The sequence below is a fragment of the Penicillium cinerascens genome (genome assembly GCF_028974065.1).
Source record: "Penicillium cinerascens strain IBT 15544 chromosome Unknown contig_16_segment0_segment0, whole genome shotgun sequence".
Taxonomy (NCBI): Eukaryota; Fungi; Ascomycota; class Eurotiomycetes; order Eurotiales; family Aspergillaceae; genus Penicillium; species Penicillium cinerascens.
The window spans coordinates 123,228-140,899 of NW_026695286.1; the positions used below are offsets into that span (position 1 = coordinate 123,228).

At 46.9% G+C, this 17,672-nt stretch overlaps 4 protein-coding genes across 4 annotated transcripts; 3 read left to right on the forward strand and 1 right to left on the reverse strand.

Annotated features, from left to right (window-relative positions):
• Positions 1-969: 969 nt before the first annotated feature.
• N7498_000041 (class I SAM-dependent methyltransferase) lies at positions 970-2,703 on the forward strand (the record flags this gene model as incomplete). The annotated part of the gene is made up of 1 exon (XM_058447104.1): positions 970-2,703. The coding sequence occupies one exon, from the start codon at positions 970-972 to the stop codon at positions 2,701-2,703; it is 1,734 nt and encodes a 577-aa protein (XP_058312515.1).
• A 2,339-nt stretch (positions 2,704-5,042) lies between these two features.
• On the forward strand, positions 5,043-7,645 carry N7498_000042 (beta-glucosidase; the record flags this gene model as incomplete). The annotated part of the gene is made up of 2 exons (XM_058447105.1): positions 5,043-5,182; positions 5,257-7,645. 2 exons carry the CDS (start codon positions 5,043-5,045, stop codon positions 7,643-7,645), a joined length of 2,529 nt encoding a protein of 842 aa, XP_058312516.1.
• A 5,536-nt stretch (positions 7,646-13,181) lies between these two features.
• N7498_000043 (acyltransferase family protein) lies at positions 13,182-14,605 on the forward strand (the record flags this gene model as incomplete). Its single annotated transcript, XM_058447106.1, has 3 exons — positions 13,182-13,217; positions 13,266-13,887; positions 13,947-14,605. The coding sequence occupies 3 exons, from the start codon at positions 13,182-13,184 to the stop codon at positions 14,603-14,605; spliced, it is 1,317 nt and encodes a 438-aa protein (XP_058312517.1).
• Positions 14,606-15,912: 1,307 nt separating this feature from the next.
• On the reverse strand, positions 15,913-17,093 carry N7498_000044 (uncharacterized protein; the record flags this gene model as incomplete). Its single annotated transcript, XM_058447107.1, has 4 exons — positions 15,913-16,657; positions 16,718-16,788; positions 16,843-17,008; positions 17,065-17,093. The coding sequence occupies 4 exons, from the start codon at positions 17,091-17,093 to the stop codon at positions 15,913-15,915; spliced, it is 1,011 nt and encodes a 336-aa protein (XP_058312518.1).
• Between the last annotated feature and the right edge of the window lie 579 nt (positions 17,094-17,672).

Consider the following 17,672-nt stretch of genomic DNA (forward strand, 5'->3'; position numbering starts at 1 on the left):
GGTGGCCAGGTCCAACAATAGATTGTCGATGAAGTATGAATTGGAGCGTCGGAGACAGAATCTAGTTTGCATTGGAGCAGATCGATTGAAGGTCACCTATTACAATCAACTCTGTCTGAACTACCGTGACTTGTAGCAGTTGACCCTTGAATCTTGCTACACCGCTTCAACCCACGGCTTGCACAGCATGTATAAGAAATAAGACATGCAGAAATGATACGAGGCGAATTAAGATAAATGTATCTTGTAGACCTTAACGAGGATACAGGAAGTATGCTGCAGGACACGTATAGCTAGAGTCAAGGCATTCTTGCCAATCATTAACGGAAGGAAATGATCAACGTATGAATTAAGTTCTACAATTGAACGCCGGTTGGGGTATCCGAACACTTTCGCGTTAGCTCGAATTAATGAGGTTCAGCAATAACTCTAGGAGCTGATGGGCTTGGCAAGTCCCATACTCAGGTGGAAGGCAAAGAAAGAAGTGTTATCCAGGATAAAACTTCGGTGAGGAATGCGAGGCGGCGCTGAGGGCAGGAATATCAGCTGGTCGGCAAATTATTTTCCATTACGGTATGTCCCTCGTCTCTAGAGCCTTTCTGACACATACAGTGCTGCATGCTCTAGGTCCATCCACTTCATTGGAGCTGGGATATAAGTAAATACCGTTTCTGTCTTAGCTTTTGAGCAGGATTTCTCATGTAAAGTGGTACTGCGCTGTATAGCATAAATGGCGACAAGGGTTGGTCAAGCGACGGTATTGGCCCAAACGTAGAGCGGTTTGGTGCTTTATTCTAGAGCTGAAGAAGCGTCTCGTCTTATGCAAGGAGCGAAGATACATGCCATGGTATGTCAATACGTATATATAGAGTCCACTGCGCACAAACGGATGGTGACTTGATCTCCAAATTCCCCTTCCAGTGTCTCCAACATCTTCCCTTCCCGTCAACGAGGACACTTCCTACTATTATGAGAATCTGTGTGCTTCAATCCTCGTATGAGGGTTCTGAGTCGAGTCTTCAAGAAGTAGACACAAGTGTTCCTAATCCAGGGGCCTTCACGTTTCAGCATTCGTTTGAGAACCGTTTCATCCACAAGGACACAGCGAAAGAGGAGATTGACGCCGTCGTCGCCGAGCAGTTTGACTTTTACATCAACTTCCTCTGGGGCACATTGGACGATGATGTAGCTGGGATCGAAGCGAGTCGATACTTCGAGTCTTTGGGAGTTCCCTCTGCTGGCGTTCGCAGCTGGGAGCGCTCGTGGTCCAAGAACGACTTCTATAAGAACGCCTGTCGGCGGGGTGCACCTCCAGTGCCCGGAAAAGAGAAGTTTCCTCTCTTTGTGAAGCCGGCAAATGGATGCGCAAGCCAAATGATCGACGAACAGTCTCTTTGCCACAACCAGATCGAGCTTCAGACAGCCTTGCGCCGCATTAACGAGCGCCTTCGGGACTCTCGATGGCGCAGAGCAAAAGCATTGGGAAAGAAAGACCCAGAAGCGTACGCGGATTCGTACGATCCCGATAGCCGTTTGAGTGACGACATTGTCGTCCAAGAATACATCAACGGCCGTGATTACCTGGTCAGTGTCATCGCAATGGGAGACTCTGCGTTGGCTCTGCAACCCTGCGTTGTCAATACCAGGGACGCACCAAACCGAGCCAATTTTCTTACATTTGACATGAAATTCGACGACCAAACACGGTTCGAGATCATTTGTCGTGAAGACAACCCTACTCTCTACGACCGTCTGCACGAGGTGGCGCTGGAGGCTTTCGAGACCGGCCGTTTTCGCCATAGCTATATGGGATGTGACGTGGACATACGTGTCCGGCCCAACGGCGAGGTCTTCGCCATCGAAGTCAACCCACAGCCCGCATGTTTCCTTCCGGACGAGACCGGCTTCGCGGACGCGCCCATTACGGAGAGTCTTCCGGGTGGCCATACGGCGGTGGTGAATATCTTCATTGCGAATTACTTCCTCCAGAACGGTACTCTCCGAGAATGGTCTAAGGTTGCCGGAATTTATGACAAGATGGCCCCCGACTACGATGAGATTGTGCGGACCAGAAGCCAAATAGATGATATCATGCGCAAGGTCACGAGAGAGTTCGATTTCGAGGGCACAGTGGTTGACCTTGCATGTGGGACTGGCGGTTTTGGCCGTCTGCTGGCCGAGTGCCAACCCGGAGGTCATCGCCACCGTGAGGGCCAGCTTGTTGGTTTTGATCTATCGCCGGGAATGGTGGAGTGCTGTCGGACAATGGGCTTCTACAACGAAGTCTACGTGAGCCGCATGCAGACCTGTCTTCTTGAATATACCACCCTGACGAAGGTAGATCATATCGTCTGTTTCTCTGCAATCCACTTTCTCTCACCCGAGGAATTTGCTTTTCTCCTTGTCTCCTGCTTCGTGATAGCGCGGAAGTCGATCACAATTGGAGTGGATGAAATTCCAGATGTATACAACGAGAATCTCCACCAGCGAGGGGATTCCTTTATGCACTCGTACAATCACCTCCAGAACTTGGAGGCGTTTGGAAAGCCTCGTGGTTGGTCTCTAGTGAGTCGGCAACGCCAATACGGATGGAATTCTCCTGCCACCAAGGACAATGTGTACACCAGCACATTCCGGTTCGAGCGAGTGGATCCGAAAAGCATTTATGATGTACGCCTGACACGATTCGCAACAAAAAACTAGCATCTATGTACGGACGCTGCGCTATGCAGTCATTCATACCTACGCTGCACATTCTGCTTTAAAGTCGGTTCTTCAGGTTGGAATTAGCCCAGACGGAAAGATTTCGAGCCCTTCAGAACCCTGCAACTTCTTTTCGGATGGCTTGAAAGAAATGCTCAGCTATCTTAATGCCCTCAGAATAGCGATCAAAGTTATTCTTTTTCCAGTGAGCCTCTACTCTAATGAATTGCTGGAACGCGTAGGGTAGGGTGGTATAGGCCGCTGCGATTGGTTGACAACGCACGGATAATTTCCGCGTAATGGCGCGACAGGTCCCAGCCGTCCGGTGGACGGCTTAATATGGGGTGCACGGACAAAAAGCGTGGAATGGGTCCCATTCCCGTGCAACCTAGGACAGTAGGGACCATTTATTAACAGTCGAGTGAAATATATGAGATAGGAGCCACATTTGTGGCCGAAAGCATTCTCTGCAGACCCGGCGACTGGAATCAGCCTGCAGACAACAAGGAGGATAGCATCAGCTCTGGAGATATCTGCGATACCGATGCTGACCCTGCATTCTGCCTGGATGATGATGACGACTGGCTACCATAGCGCCGTTTTAACATGACCGATTTCAATGACGGTGAAAAGGCACTGCTTCAAAAAGAGCCCCACAAGTTCCGGCTGTGGTCAGAGAACGAGGAGAAATATGTTGCACAGCGCTCCACTATCTAGTGAGGTTAGTGATTGGTCGCTGTAGTCTCCAGCCACTAGTTCATTGGCGTGGCCGACCATGAGATACGTGATTAGATCCGCGGAATATCGGATTTAATGGATTCATCGCTTGCCATCAGTGCAATAATTATGTGCGTCTCTCTGTTACGGTTACAACTGTCCAAAGCATATGTGCCGAGAACCCTTTGTTTCCTTCCGGGGTAATTTCCCTCCCTGGTCTCGTTGGATTCGGCGCACGCTCTAGTCCAGCCTTCCCAAAGTAGCTGCGGCACTGTGGAGATCGCGGGAAAGCCCAATCCTAACAGTAAGCTACCTAAGTCTACAAATTGGACCCAACGCTTCGCTTTGCGTTTAAGATAGTTGACCTTGTTATCGACTTTCGAATCTTCTCATTTCTGAATAAGTCTCCAGTTAATCCAGAAAAGGATTTGTAGTATCATAGTACCTATGAGTGTGAAAGGTCAGCACATACGCATAAAGCCCCTTGGGCTGGATACATAACCCGGTTCTACCCTTGGCCTCGAGCCTTTTCTCACTGAAGCGCAGGCGCGAACCTGGTTGTTAGCGGAGCAGGAAGCCACCCACTTTGGATTAGAGTCGGCCTTATTTTGCCAGGGCCACCACATGGGACAAGCATGGGAAAAAGCTTGTCCGAATAGCTCAATCCTAACACATTTGTTTCTCTTAATTTCGTGAGCCAGCAACCCAAACCCGGCGCTAGCGCGCTAGATTTTAGCTTACAGACGGCTCAGACCACCACCAAGGGGCCGTTCGCACTAACTAGTATAGGATAATATGTGACATGAAAAGAGGGGTCAGGCAGGAGACCTCCGGGCGAGATCATGCAAGGCTTCTTTTGGGGCACTCAAGTGATCCCACGATGAAAAGTTGAATGAAATGCTGAAATGATGTCTCTTGAGGTGTTGATTTATCAATAGACGAAAAGAGTCATATTGCAGAGCTCCAAAAAACACCCCGCAAAACTTGGGCTGAGAAAGCCAAATCTTTGGGCTTTTTGTGGAGTCGGCTGTGGCCTTGGAAAATCTAACCAATAGTACAGGCTCGAGCCCTATAGTTGGGCTCCACATATTGCACGGGGGTGCGAGCTGCTGTAAGCGCAAGCTCGCTATCGTCTAACCGTCGGTGAGATTGAGGGAAGAGGCCCTACCGTAATCCCCGCTCTTTGCGCTTCTCCGGCCGCAAGAATATGGGGAATCAAGAATCGTGAAAAAATAAGCAAAAGAAATACGGAGCAATTGCCGACCGACTTCTTGTTTTGATTAGGATGGATCACGTTCCATATAAGAAGCAGCCTCCCTGGTTGACCGAGCTCACTTTTCTTACCAAGGGAACCGACCGTCCTCAGTCCTTGAAACGCTCAAGAAATTAGTTCAGACTACCCCGAAGCATGAAGGCCGCCATCATTGCTGTTGCCGTCCTAGCGAGCTGTGACTCCATAGTCGCCGCGCATATTGGTTCTCGTCAATATGGCACCGATGTATGTGGACCCATGAGTTGGGCCTTGAGCCCAATAAAACCCGTAATGAAATTGAATTGATCGTCATTAACATTGAAGTCCCTCACTTCTGAGACAGCCCCTCAATAAGAGAGATTTACTTCCCATGCCCGCATCGCCACCGAGCTACCCATCGCCTTGGATGAACCCTAATGTGGTGGGTTGGGAAGAAGCCTACGAGAAGGCCAAGTCGTTCGTCTCCCAGATGACACTGTTGGAGAAGGTGAATTTGACGACCGGCACAGGGTAAGTAAGGAGTTGTAACTCCTTCCTCCGCATGATTATCGACCGTCATGCAGTAGACTAACGTTGATTTGTAGCTGGGAAAGTGATCAATGCGTCGGGAACACTGGGTCTGTGCCTCGGTTGGGCTTCAATGGATTCTGCACTCAGGACTCGCCAGTGGGCGTCCGGTTAACTGATTACAATACAGTATTTCCTGGGGGGGTGACGGCCGCTGCCACGTGGGATCGATCTCTCATGTACGCTCGCGGTCTGGCGATGGGTCAGGAACATCGTGGGAAAGGCAGCACTGTCCAACTGGGCCCGGTTTGTGGCCCTCTAGGTCGTGCCCCCGAGGCTGGGCGGAATTGGGAGGGGTTCTCGCCAGACCCAGTCCTGACGGGTGTTGGGGTTTCGGAGACCATCAAGGGAATCCAGGACGCCGGTGTGATTGCATGTGTGAAACACTTTATCGGCTACGAGCAGGAGCATTTCCGTAGCGCTGGTCAGGATGGAGTCGTCGCATCGTATTCATCCAATGTTGACGACCAGACAATGCACGAGCTGTACCTTTGGCCCTTTGCCGATGCCGTCCGCGCAGGTGTTGGTTCCGTCATGTGCTCATACAATCAGCTCAACAACTCATACGCATGTCAGAACTCCAAGGTGCTCAACGGCTTACTCAAGAATGAGCTTGGCTTTCAGGGCTTTGTGATGAGTGACTGGACCGCTCAACTTACTGGCGTTGCGAGTGCAGTAGCTGGTCTCGATATGACGATGCCCGGAGACACCGCATTCGACTCAGGTCTGAGTTTCTGGGGCGCAAACCTGACCTTGAGTGTAATTAACGGCACTGTTCCTTCGTGGCGGATCGACGATATGGCCATGAGGATAATGGCTGCCTACTTCAAGGTCGGCCGTACTCTGGAGGACCAGCCACCCGTCACCTTTGATTCGTGGTCTTTCGCTACAGAAGGCCCCCTTCATTTTGCTGCGAACGAGGGCTACCAACAGATCAATTACCATGTCGATGTGCGTGGGAACCATGCAAAGGTGGCCCGGCAAGTTGCTGCTGAAGGGTCCGTGCTGTTGAAGAATAACGGTATCCTTCCCCTCAAGAAAGTGAAGCAGATTGCCGTGATCGGATCCGATGCCGGCCCGAATTTGGACGGACCCAATGGTTGTAGTGACCGGGGTTGTGATAACGGGACTCTGGGCATGGCTTGGGGTTCGGGCACTGCCAACTTTGCCTACCTTGTCACACCAGATGCTGCCCTGCAGGCCCGGGCTATCCAAGAGGGTTCGGCGTACCAGGCCATTTTCGACGACTATGTAACCGACGATTCAAACACGCAACAAGGTAATGGCCTCACTGCGATCCCGGATTTGGTCTCACAAGCTGAGACTGTATCCATTGTCTTTGTCAACGCCGACTCAGGTGAGGGCTATATTACGGTTGGCGGGAATATCGGTGATCGCAACAATTTAACCCTTTGGCACGGCGGCGATGACCTGATCAGGAATGTGTCGGCCCTGTGTGACAAGACCGTTGTAGTGATCCACTCTGTTGGCTCTGTGATAGTCGACGACTGGTTCAACAACCCGAACATATCCGCTGTTGTCTGGGCCGGTATCCCGGGTGAGCAGTCTGGTAATGCTATTACAGATGTCCTTTACGGAGACGTCAACCCGTCAGGCAAAAGTCCCTTCAGCTGGGTCTCCGATCGCACTCAGGTGCCCGATGTCATGTACGAGCCCAACAACGGCGATCTGGCACCACAGATCGACTTTACAGAGGGTGTCTTCATTGACTACCGCGCCCTAGATAAGGCGGATATCATTCCCACGTTGGAGTTTGGTTTCGGCCTCAGCTATACTACGTTCGAATACTCCAACATTCAGGTCAAGAAGAACTCGGCCCCTCCGTATAAGTCGACCACAGGTAGGACCATCCCTGCGCCTACGCTCGGCACCTTCAGTACGGCTTTGTCCGACTATTTGTTCCCTGGGACTTGGAAAAACGTGTTATACTTCATCTACCCGTACTTCAACAGTACTGATCCCGCAAATATTGCTGGGACGAGCGCCCTCGAGTCCGCCTGCAAGTTTCTGCCCCCGAATGCGACTGATGGAAAGCCCCAGCCGTTCCTACCTGCGGGTGGTGGGCCCGGTGGTAATCCACTTCTCTATGACGAGCTGTACACCGTGACAGCCGCCATCAAAAACACCGGTTCTGTCGCCGGCGCCGAGGTCCCGCAGCTGTACGTTAGCCTTGGCGGTCCCAACGACCCCAAGGTTCAGTTACGAGGTTTCGACAAGCTGTTTTTAAATCCGGGCGAGACAGGCGAGTTCTCTGTCCAGCTCACCCGTCGGGATATAAGTAACTGGGATGTTGTCACCCAGAACTGGTATATCAGCGACTATCCAAAGAAGGTTTATATTGGAGCGAGTTCGAGGAAGCTTCACCTTAGCGCTTGGCTCAATTAATCTTAAGTCGGTGCTTTGATGGACAAGGAGATTGACTTCCTGATTTGATCGATCACTCTCTCCCTTTGCAGGATGAGTACAGACATTTGACTATTAGTCTACTTTTTATTTTTATTTTTCGGTTATTCGTTTTCCTTTCTTTGTTTTTTCTTCTGACTTAGCTGGTTCTGGCTGGAACTTCAGCTGGTGATTCTGTAGCTTGACCTCTTTCGTATGTAAATCTATATGGAAGCTAAATGCTAGATCCGGTCTATCCTCTGTTCTATTAATTAAATTGTGGTCATAGAGTTCTTGTCTTGAACCTGCTTTTGCCGAGATTTTCTGTTTTATATAATGGATGCCTTTCAGTGCTCCACACACCAAGCTGGCCGCGGATCATCCCTATAGCTCACTTTTCATCTATTGTCCTTCATGATGGTGTGCGATCCTCTATTTACGGAATATTGGCAACCGGTTTAGGCTTAAATTCTGGCCATTGACGAAAATTGACGATGCTGACCGTTTAAGCAATGGACATACCAATGTCGCTTCATACCCGAAAATGCCGGTAGTAAAATGGCCATTTATCTTAAAGCTATGCGGACAGAGTATTAACATCATTTTAACATTAGGGTTTATGCCATCATGTAGCCTAATAAATAACCCTAACAGTCAGGGAAAATTTGTCTTTATAGTAAAAGGTACCATCACTATCCTCCTTCTAGTAAAATTAATAACCCTGCAAATGGATAGCTACTAACTTAGATTTTTTTAAATTACTGATGGAGGGAGTGTAAATGTTATTCTTCTCGGGTTGTGAGGTGAAAAGGAAGCCTATTAACTTTTCTAGTGATCCTGTTCTCTCTATATGAAAGGAAATAAACGTAGAGCTGTCTTTAGTCGAAGCTAAACTTTTACTTGGGCTAAAGGTCGACTGTAATAAAAGTAGCCATTCGCAACGAGCTTTCAAGGCTTACGGATACAGCCACTACGGCAACCTATAATCTAGTCATCCGCTTATAAACCGGCTAAATATTAAATAGGATATAAAGCTTACAGAATTACACTCTTATGTCGCTTGCTAGGGTTTATGCTGAAATTCTTTTAACTAGAAGAGAGCTAGGTGCATCGCCTAAGAATCCTTTTGTGAGCTCTCTTTCAGAGCTCTTGTAGAGTTTGATCGGATCCCAGAAAAATATGATCGGCTTCGGGAAAATATATACTTCCTAGACGTTCTTTCGAGAACACTCATGGGTTGCATTAAGATATCCCGGGTCACAGAATAACTGAAGAAGCACCCAACGCTGAAGCAAACTAGTGTAGCTCCCATGGTCAGTATATATGTCTCAAGTCCAGATAGGCGCCATCCACAGAAGCTTAAATTGAAATCCGAGGAGCATATTATCTAATTGTGAGGAATATATATAAGGCACACACCATTAAGGGAAGATACAGAATATAGTGATCTATATAGGGTCCCTGGGCTGTCCTGAACGCGACGAATCTCTCTTTATTTTGCTTTCTCACACTACATCCTGTATCTAGGGCTAAGTAAAATTGTTCTCAATGTTGATAATCCATTTTCAAGACACCGTCCAGTTCTATGTCCTTCTCTAATCAACAGTATAAAAAAAAACATTAGAAGCTTAGTTTGGTTTTTATAAGATAGTTTAGCCTACGCTACGAATTACCAGCCACGGGCCTAACGTCCATTACCACTAACTGCGCAAACCCCAAACACCTACCGAATAGGAGGGAGAGGCAGATGGGCAACGGCATAATGGCGATCTCTGCCCGAATGCGCAAGACGCGTGTCATAGAGGGGAAGTGCGGTGCGATCGTCCTCCATCGGACTAGAGCGGGTTAATATTGCCGAGCGGTGATCGTGTGGCTGTATACCTTGACATTGGGCTTCCTGTAGATACTGCACCCCTAGCATCTCCCAGGAGATCCGGGTATACTGTCAATCCTTACTTTCGGAATGTAAGAAAAACGAGCTATTAGGACCGGGGTTCATCGTCATACCCGATCATTCCTATGTTTGTCTTGCACCTAGAGCCATTGATTGCCCGGTCTACAAAATGCTCCATAAGTATACGATTTACGATAGGTTAAATTCTATTAGGCTCTAGGAGCTAAAATTGGCCCATTTTAGAAGGCCATTATACCACAACTAATGCGTTAAATAATTTCTAATACACAATTTTAGATGCTACCGACCGCTAAATTTTCATATAACTTGATCTATCTTAAAAACACAAATTATGGTTATATGTTGTTGCCGCATCCTGGCTAATATAATGATGACCTGTAGAGGACGAGATAGTAGCAACCCACAAAGCTAACAGGACCAGCAGTGCTATGTATATTTCCGAGAGTTGACCAAGTTTTCCACGAGATATAGTATAATTCCCCAATAAATATATACAAGTGTGGGAAACCGTTCATGTTCATTTCCCTGAACATATCTCTAGAATTTATGTGTGCAACCTCCCATATGCATCGCAGCCTATCTACGACCACGTCCTCTCTAAGGATTAGTACGCAATAGCCCTCTTGATAGCGAGATAATAGGCGCTAGCGGTTGAAATACCGGCTATAGCAACCTAGCTAATTATAAACATGATAGCATTGACTTTGTTATCTTCCTAGACTCATAGTGTATAAACGTAGGCATCTTTCTAATGCACCGGGGTAGGTGGAGTAAGTGGTTGCTGAATCTATAGATTGAGCCACTCTATATCTCTTAGAACTAGGTATTTCCAGAGAACGATGCTTAGACGCATACGTGACAGTACCACAATATTGTTCGGGATTATGCTGCGGTAATGGCTTCACGCTTATGGATAGGTTTCCAGATTAAAATTGGTTTAGAGAGAACTAGGAAGGACTTTGCGAGCTATAGTTGGGATGAAACATACGACCAAAAGTGGAATAAAATTGGAATATGCGCGAGAAGATTGAAGTGCCGATGTCTGTTCGGAGAAAGTTGCAAGATAGCACGGCTGAGATTGAAATCGTCCACCCTTAACCCAAAGGCCAAGAAATATGTTGAAGAATGATACCGTCATTGTCCTATTGTTAAGGCATCAGGATGTTTCGGCATCTCTTTCTATCTAAATTGCCACGCCCGAATGAAGGTATTGAAAACTGAACCGGCCTAGTCGGAATGTGAATATGTAACCATACCAGCTCCTTCCTATTTCTGTCGAGATTGCCTTGTGTTCCCTATAGAAAATTGTTCTCGAAAGAATGATATAATATCTCCTCAAGAATTCTCAGAAAATAAGCAGATAAGCTTCGTAAGTTGAACATTCCTATGTTCCACGTCTCCTTTGTCTTCTTGTAGCCCTTTTGTTAACAGAATGTGTTTTGCGCTATACGGGATTATCTAGGCCAAACTCGCCACATCAACCCGTCCATCAGGTGGTCCACCGTACGAGACGATGGTCATTTTGCTAATTTCAGGCTTGTGTTCGCTAAAGGGTCAAATGATCTGCAGCTGCCCAAGCAGTCCAAAAATTGTTTACGACTTACGGTCATTGGAATATTGGGATTCTCTGGAATGCGTCTATCTAGGACAGTATGATCACGACGAGCTAGATCTAGCGAGCTTTGGCCAAATTTTGAAAATTGAATATCTTTGGCTCAGATTCAAGAACATTAAGACTGTATATCACTTGATTGCTGAAACTTAAGGGATAGTGACGTAGGAGTGTGTCGAATTATTTGAAAAGCATGGACGTAGATTCGATGGAATATTAATCTCTCATTTTTCTATCGTTGCCGATCTCTAGTGTGACGTATACACTCATAGGTAATAAGTCTGCTAACACCCGAGATTCCCCACTATTTATGTAATTAACCCAGTATAGTTAACTAAATATATATATTTTAACCAAAATTTAATAAAATTGTTTATATTTTTTAATATATCTTATACAGAAAAGCCTGCCATTTTTTTTAAGACTAATATCGTGTATACCAACCTCGCACAGCCCGCACAGCCTCAATCCTACGCGGCATTGACCGAATTAGGCTATCAATACTAGCTTGATCGATATAGTTCCATAAATCAATCAATGCTGCCCGAAAATACTCCCAATCAACCTGTCGACGTCGCCCATTCGCTATTCCAGGGTATCGATTTAATAGCTCTTTTTTTAAAAGTGCCCAGACGACCTCAATTGGGTTTAAATCAGGCGAGTGCGGCGGCCATTCAATAACATAGATATCTCGATTTTGAAACCACTCTTGAGTATGATAAGCGGTATAAATTCCCGCGTTGTCTTGCTAAAATATAATTCCAGGCTTATAGATTAGAGCTAGAGCTTCGTCAAGCGCGTCGGTATATAAAATAGCGGAGTATCCGTTTCGTGGAGCATCTAGGTCGCGCTCCATAATAACTAATTTTGATCGGCCGCTAATCTAAATTTCACCCTAAATCATTTGCGCAATATCTTGTCTATGGCTTTCTAAGTTGATAAAATCAGCTCGGAAGGCCTCATTTTGGAATCGAAAGATAAATTAAATAGGTGAATTCGATCTACGTTGGACCAAACATTCGTCGGAAAAAATAAGGTCTTCCCATCGATTAAAACTAGCCCATTCACGATAAAATTCGCGTCTTTTTTGCGCAGTCTTAGGCTTTAATGGAATACGCTTTTTTGACTTCCATTTCTTAAGACCGTAGTGCTTTAGAATCTTTCGTATAGTCGATCGTGATAGGGAATTAGGGGTATTTGCGATAATAGCTTTGTAGCTCCACCGAGGGTGTTTGCGAGCTAAACGAAAGATATAGCGCTTAGTTTGAGCGCTAAATTTTGGTGGGCGACTAATTCTAGGCTTTGATTTAATTAAACCATATTATTGGAAGCGAGCTTTAGTGTTGTAGACCGTATAGCGAGACACATAATGGTCTTGCGCGATTTTAGAAGGTGATACACCTAATTTAAGCGCGTATAATATAGCAGAACGCGTAGTAGGTGAAAGCTCTGCATTTCGCGCGCGATTTCCACTGATTTTTGTTCCAAAAGAACGCATATTGATTGAGATATTGGTAAAAAAAGATAGTAGGTTGTTTTGGTTAGGTGACGCGGCACTAGCGTGTTAGCAGACTTACCGCCCCCTATGTAGGAGTAATACATAAGCTCGGAAGGCGGTGACCGGTTCTGCCAGGGAAACTGGAGTAAGCTGATTGGGACTAGCAGTGCCCTCAAGAGTGTGTTTAGCTGTGCGCGACCAGACTTAGTTTCTGCTTCAGTTTCGTATCTTCGTTAATACTACATTATACCTTCCATGTTGAGTTGTAACATTTAGGAGCATGTTTTCTGGAAGAGTTCTTCTGTCATGTTCGTTCCGTTTTCGGTGCATTTTGATGTGGATTCGAGCCTGACAATTTCAGCCGCATTGGGCGGGCGGGAAGTATACTACCTTTTGCTTTCGGAAATCCAACAATCTGCGAATAATTTAATTCCCGTTGAAAGGAATTATGACCAAATGTTTATACCATTCATCTATCTCTCACTTTCTCGTTACTTGTCCTGACGGACGAAAGATGACGCCTCAAAAACGAGCTGATAATTGGATCGACGTGAGATTCTCATCCCTGATTTCCTACCTCAACTCATTCAATATCTAGGGTCTCCGCGGGGTCGCAGCTCTAACAGTCGTGACCTACCACTTATGCTCATGCTTCGCACCCTGGCTAAATTCGCCTGCAATTTCAGAAAATGGCTCTGTTTATCTTTTCCAGTACCCATTCCTTCGACTCGTGGTTGCCGGTCGTCTTGCCGTTGCTCTCTTCTTTGTTATAACCGGATACGTGAATTCATTTAACTCGAGGAAACACATTCGCAATGGGGACTCTACATTTGCCTTGTCGAGTCTTTCCCGGAACACGTTCACTCGCATAGGCAGGCTGATTATACCAACAAACGCTGCCGTGCTCATGGTATGGTTTATTTGTCAGCTCAACGGATTTAGATTCGCGAGCCAAGTCGACTCCGGTTGGATCAGAGGATCCGGTACCCCTACGCCGGGACCGACATTTTGTGGTGCCATCGATGGGTTGCTTCGAAACCTGATACTTTTCTGGCATAATGGTGGGTCGGAATACGATCACACATACTGGACGATTCCGTTCTTCCTGAAAGGGTCTATATTGGTCTATGTGACGCTCTTGGGAACAGCATATACTCGACCGAAGTATACAAAAATAATCCTTATTTTCCTTTATCTCTTTTCTTGGTCCGGTGGACAAGGTGCGTTCCTGATCAAATTTGTTCATCCTGAAATATCACTGACTACAGTAAAATCACAGCTCTCATGGAAATGAATGTTTACGCAGGAATTTTCCTAGCCGAATTAAACACCGATTACGGAAACACCGCCGGCTCTCTCATTCCCTGGCCCATATCAGCACTCATGATGCTTTTCGGTCTCTTCCTCGCCTCATTCCCCGAGGAAAATCCCAGATGGACGATATGGAGCCGTGCCATTGATGCAGCTGGGCTATCACTAGTCCCCAACGGTGGTGAAGTCAATCGATACGTCGTGTCACTAGGAACGACTATCTTTGTTTTCGGCGTATTTTTCTCGTGTCATGCTCGTCGTCTCCTCGCGCATCCATTCATGAACTTCCTCGGTCGTATTTCCTTCCCAATATACTTGCTCCACAATACCCTCATTCGCACGTTGCTGACTTGGGTTCTCTACCGACACTCGTTCCTGATGAACGGGTTGCATCCTGAGGACAAGGAAGAAAAGCCTATGTTTTATGGGCGGGGCGGAGCTTTCAATTTTGCATTCGCGATGCCCCTGTTTTATCTGATACTGGTCTACGTGTCATATTTGTGGACGATCTATGTTGATCCGTGCACTGAGGAGGTTGTATCCTGGCTTTCGACGAAAGCCTTTGGTGACAATAATGATTTTGAGTCGTTGAAACAACACCCATCGAATAGGGTTTTCAAAGCTTGAACGAAAACTTGGGGACTAGTCTTCCTGGGGGTCATCTTGGCTCTACATGTTCTATGGCCTAGCTATGGATCAAAGGCAGTATACAAACAGACTGTTAACTTCAACACAACTAAATCCTTTCCTTCTATCTTTTCAGTGCCCACTGTCCGTCAAATTATTATCACAGCCTACATATATAGTGATATGCGTCATCGTAATACAAGGCCCTTTTCAGACACTAGAAGCAAGATATATTATTTTGGGATCCAACTCATTTCTCAATACGGGTGATGACTTCGTAGACTATTGCGCGCGAGGCGATTCCAGTCTGAATATGAGCTTAGGGGTGTCCTACTTTCTTCTCATGGCGGCACCACTTTCACTGGTAATGCAAAAGTAGCTTCTGGGACCGACTAGAGTCGGGCCACCTTCCACATTTCAATTTACCCTTCAATTTGGTGTGATAGTGCGCGGTCGGGCCCCCGCAACTGGCCGCACCCGGACAACCACGGCGGATTTGGTTTGGTCTACCCAACGGGAATTAATATCGGGCACCATGAGAAGGTATGAATCCATTATCCGAATACTTTGTGAAGGACTGTTTCCGAGTGCGATCTCACTGGGGCGAATGATGCAGCAATATTTAAAATCAGATACACCGCTATACTCTCACATATTGATCCCCGAACCTCAGCCTGAAACACACTAATCAAATTTTTGCTACAGTCTCGATAACCCCTGCTCAGCTGTATTCTATTGGCTGGTAGCCAAAAAAATGAGTCATTGTCATAATGCAGTCAGGATCATTAGAACCGTGTTGGAGCTTCTATGCAAACAGCCCGAATTGGAGACTCTAGTGTAGAGATCTGGCAAGATCGTCCAGTAGCTCTCTTGAGTAGTCATGGACTCGGGAATATGATACTAACCCCCATCCACTGCGACTGATGGGACTTAAGTCACATTGGAGGGCTGATCAGCGACCATCCAAAATGTTGCGCTTAGACTAGCGCGTTGATGACTCAGACACTTCCTATTTGGAAAGGTCCATATATTAGGACATGATAATATTTGGGTAGATATAGCGCGGAGGTTATGTCAGCTGGAGGTGGTTTTCTAGCTTTCTAACGGCGAGACTCCCCGAAAGAGCTGAATTGGTTGTGTTCTAAAAATAATATCCCTAAGGGCCAGTGGCCCCTGACAGCTGACGCGAGGTCCACCTGTCCAATCTGACTTTGAGGTTTGGAGGCCGTTTTGGAAAGGTGAAAGGTTGGTAGGTTACAACTTGTACTATTGTACTTGGCACTGGGGTCGGCTTGAGAAACAACGGACTAAGTCACCAGATACCCCTTGGGATGAACGAATTGTTTCATGTACAGCTCTTCTTGTGACCACGGCATATCACTATATTGCGAGTAAACAGTCTCCTCACCAGCAACTAACCGATGGATATTGCGCTTGGTGCTATATACTAGAGCGAATGACTGCTCGTCGTGCCATGATTCATCGCCATTTGTCACAATTTGCGAGTCTCGAGACGAGGAACCAGCTCGACGGTGAGTATTGAACAGTTGAGGGAATGGCGCATAGCATTCGATCCGTTGACGATCGCCCACACCGCCACATAATGTACTCAAAGCGTTATCGAATGGTTGTCCGAGATGATCGATGGAAAGAGCAGCAAGGATCTTTTGTGCTCCTCTGCGCGTGATCGCGTAGCCAATTGTACAGAGACCGGATTCAGCCCTAAAGATAAACCGCGTGGAGTCTTGCGGGAATTTCTCGGTCCAAGCCCGGAGAGGCCCACCGAGCGTGCTTTGTGCCTGGGAAGGTGGGTTCGTTGGATCATCGGGAATTACATAGAACCTGGTTTGATTCTTGTCTGGGCCGGTGCCACATCCTCCGATCCAAAGAACATCCCAGTTGGTTCCGTAAGGTGCTTCCTTGGATACTTTGTCATTGCTTTGTAGGGCGTGTAGTCCGCGGGCGAACTCGCGTAGTTGGGACTTAATGTTCACATCCCAGTCAGCGTCATCTTCGAAAATCAGGGCCGTGGAATGGTCATTTTCAATAACACTAACGATGAGAACATTAGTGCTAGTTATTCTGGCTCCCAGATTTCGGTCAAATCTTTACCTGATTAATGCGTTCATATGCGCACGCCAGGCCGCAATAATGCTAGGCTCGGTGTCTTCAAGGTTCACTCCCTGTGTTGACAGTAATGAGTGACAGATCCCTTGAGCCGTATTATGGAAACATACATTCGGCATGGCCTTCTGTAGCAAACCACCTGGCTTTACTCCCTCAATCCATTCAACTTTGAACCCTGTTACCGAGGCTGCCAGGGTTAGAAAGTCACGTTTGTCGGTCCGCCCTTTGAATCCTATCGCGTAAACATGTTCGAACTGTAGAAAGTCAATTTCAAGACTGCAAATGAAAGAGCATAGCATATAGATACGAACTCCGAGGGTTTCGTTCTGAACGTGAGCAAGACACTTGTCATCCACGACATTGCAAGGAAGATGTAACGAGCCCTGAGGCCAATGTATATCTTCAGAACTTCCAGAGAAGAAAAAGAACAAAAGGCAAGTGAAAAAAGCTGCAACAACAAGCTGAAGGGCTCTGTAGCCCTTAAAATTCATGATTCCCATAGTTAGCATGAAATTCAAGCCTCGTTAAAGCTAGCGGGTCTGGCAAGGGCAGGGAGGAAATATGTCTGCCCCCGCTACTTGATTTATGACAAGAGAGAAGCACCGTTTCGGATTGAACCTGGGATAGAACGACTTGAGGTCCCATAAAACCATGTTAAGAGGCCAATGACGGGGCGTGCAGGTTCATACTCCGCAAACAAACCCCTACGTTGGTAGGAAATAGAGCATGCAGATCATGTCTGCTGACTAACTTGTACTTTTGCACGCACTTATTGAGGCCAATTGTGTGGAATGAAGCGCGCCTTGCACCAGGCTCATCGCGGGTACATGACGCCGGAAACGGCTAACATTCCAGGCATCTACCTCGACGAAAGAGGATTGAAGAGCGACGGCCAAGACCTAGATAGCGCGCAAACTTTAACAAATAGAAGGGATTTAGT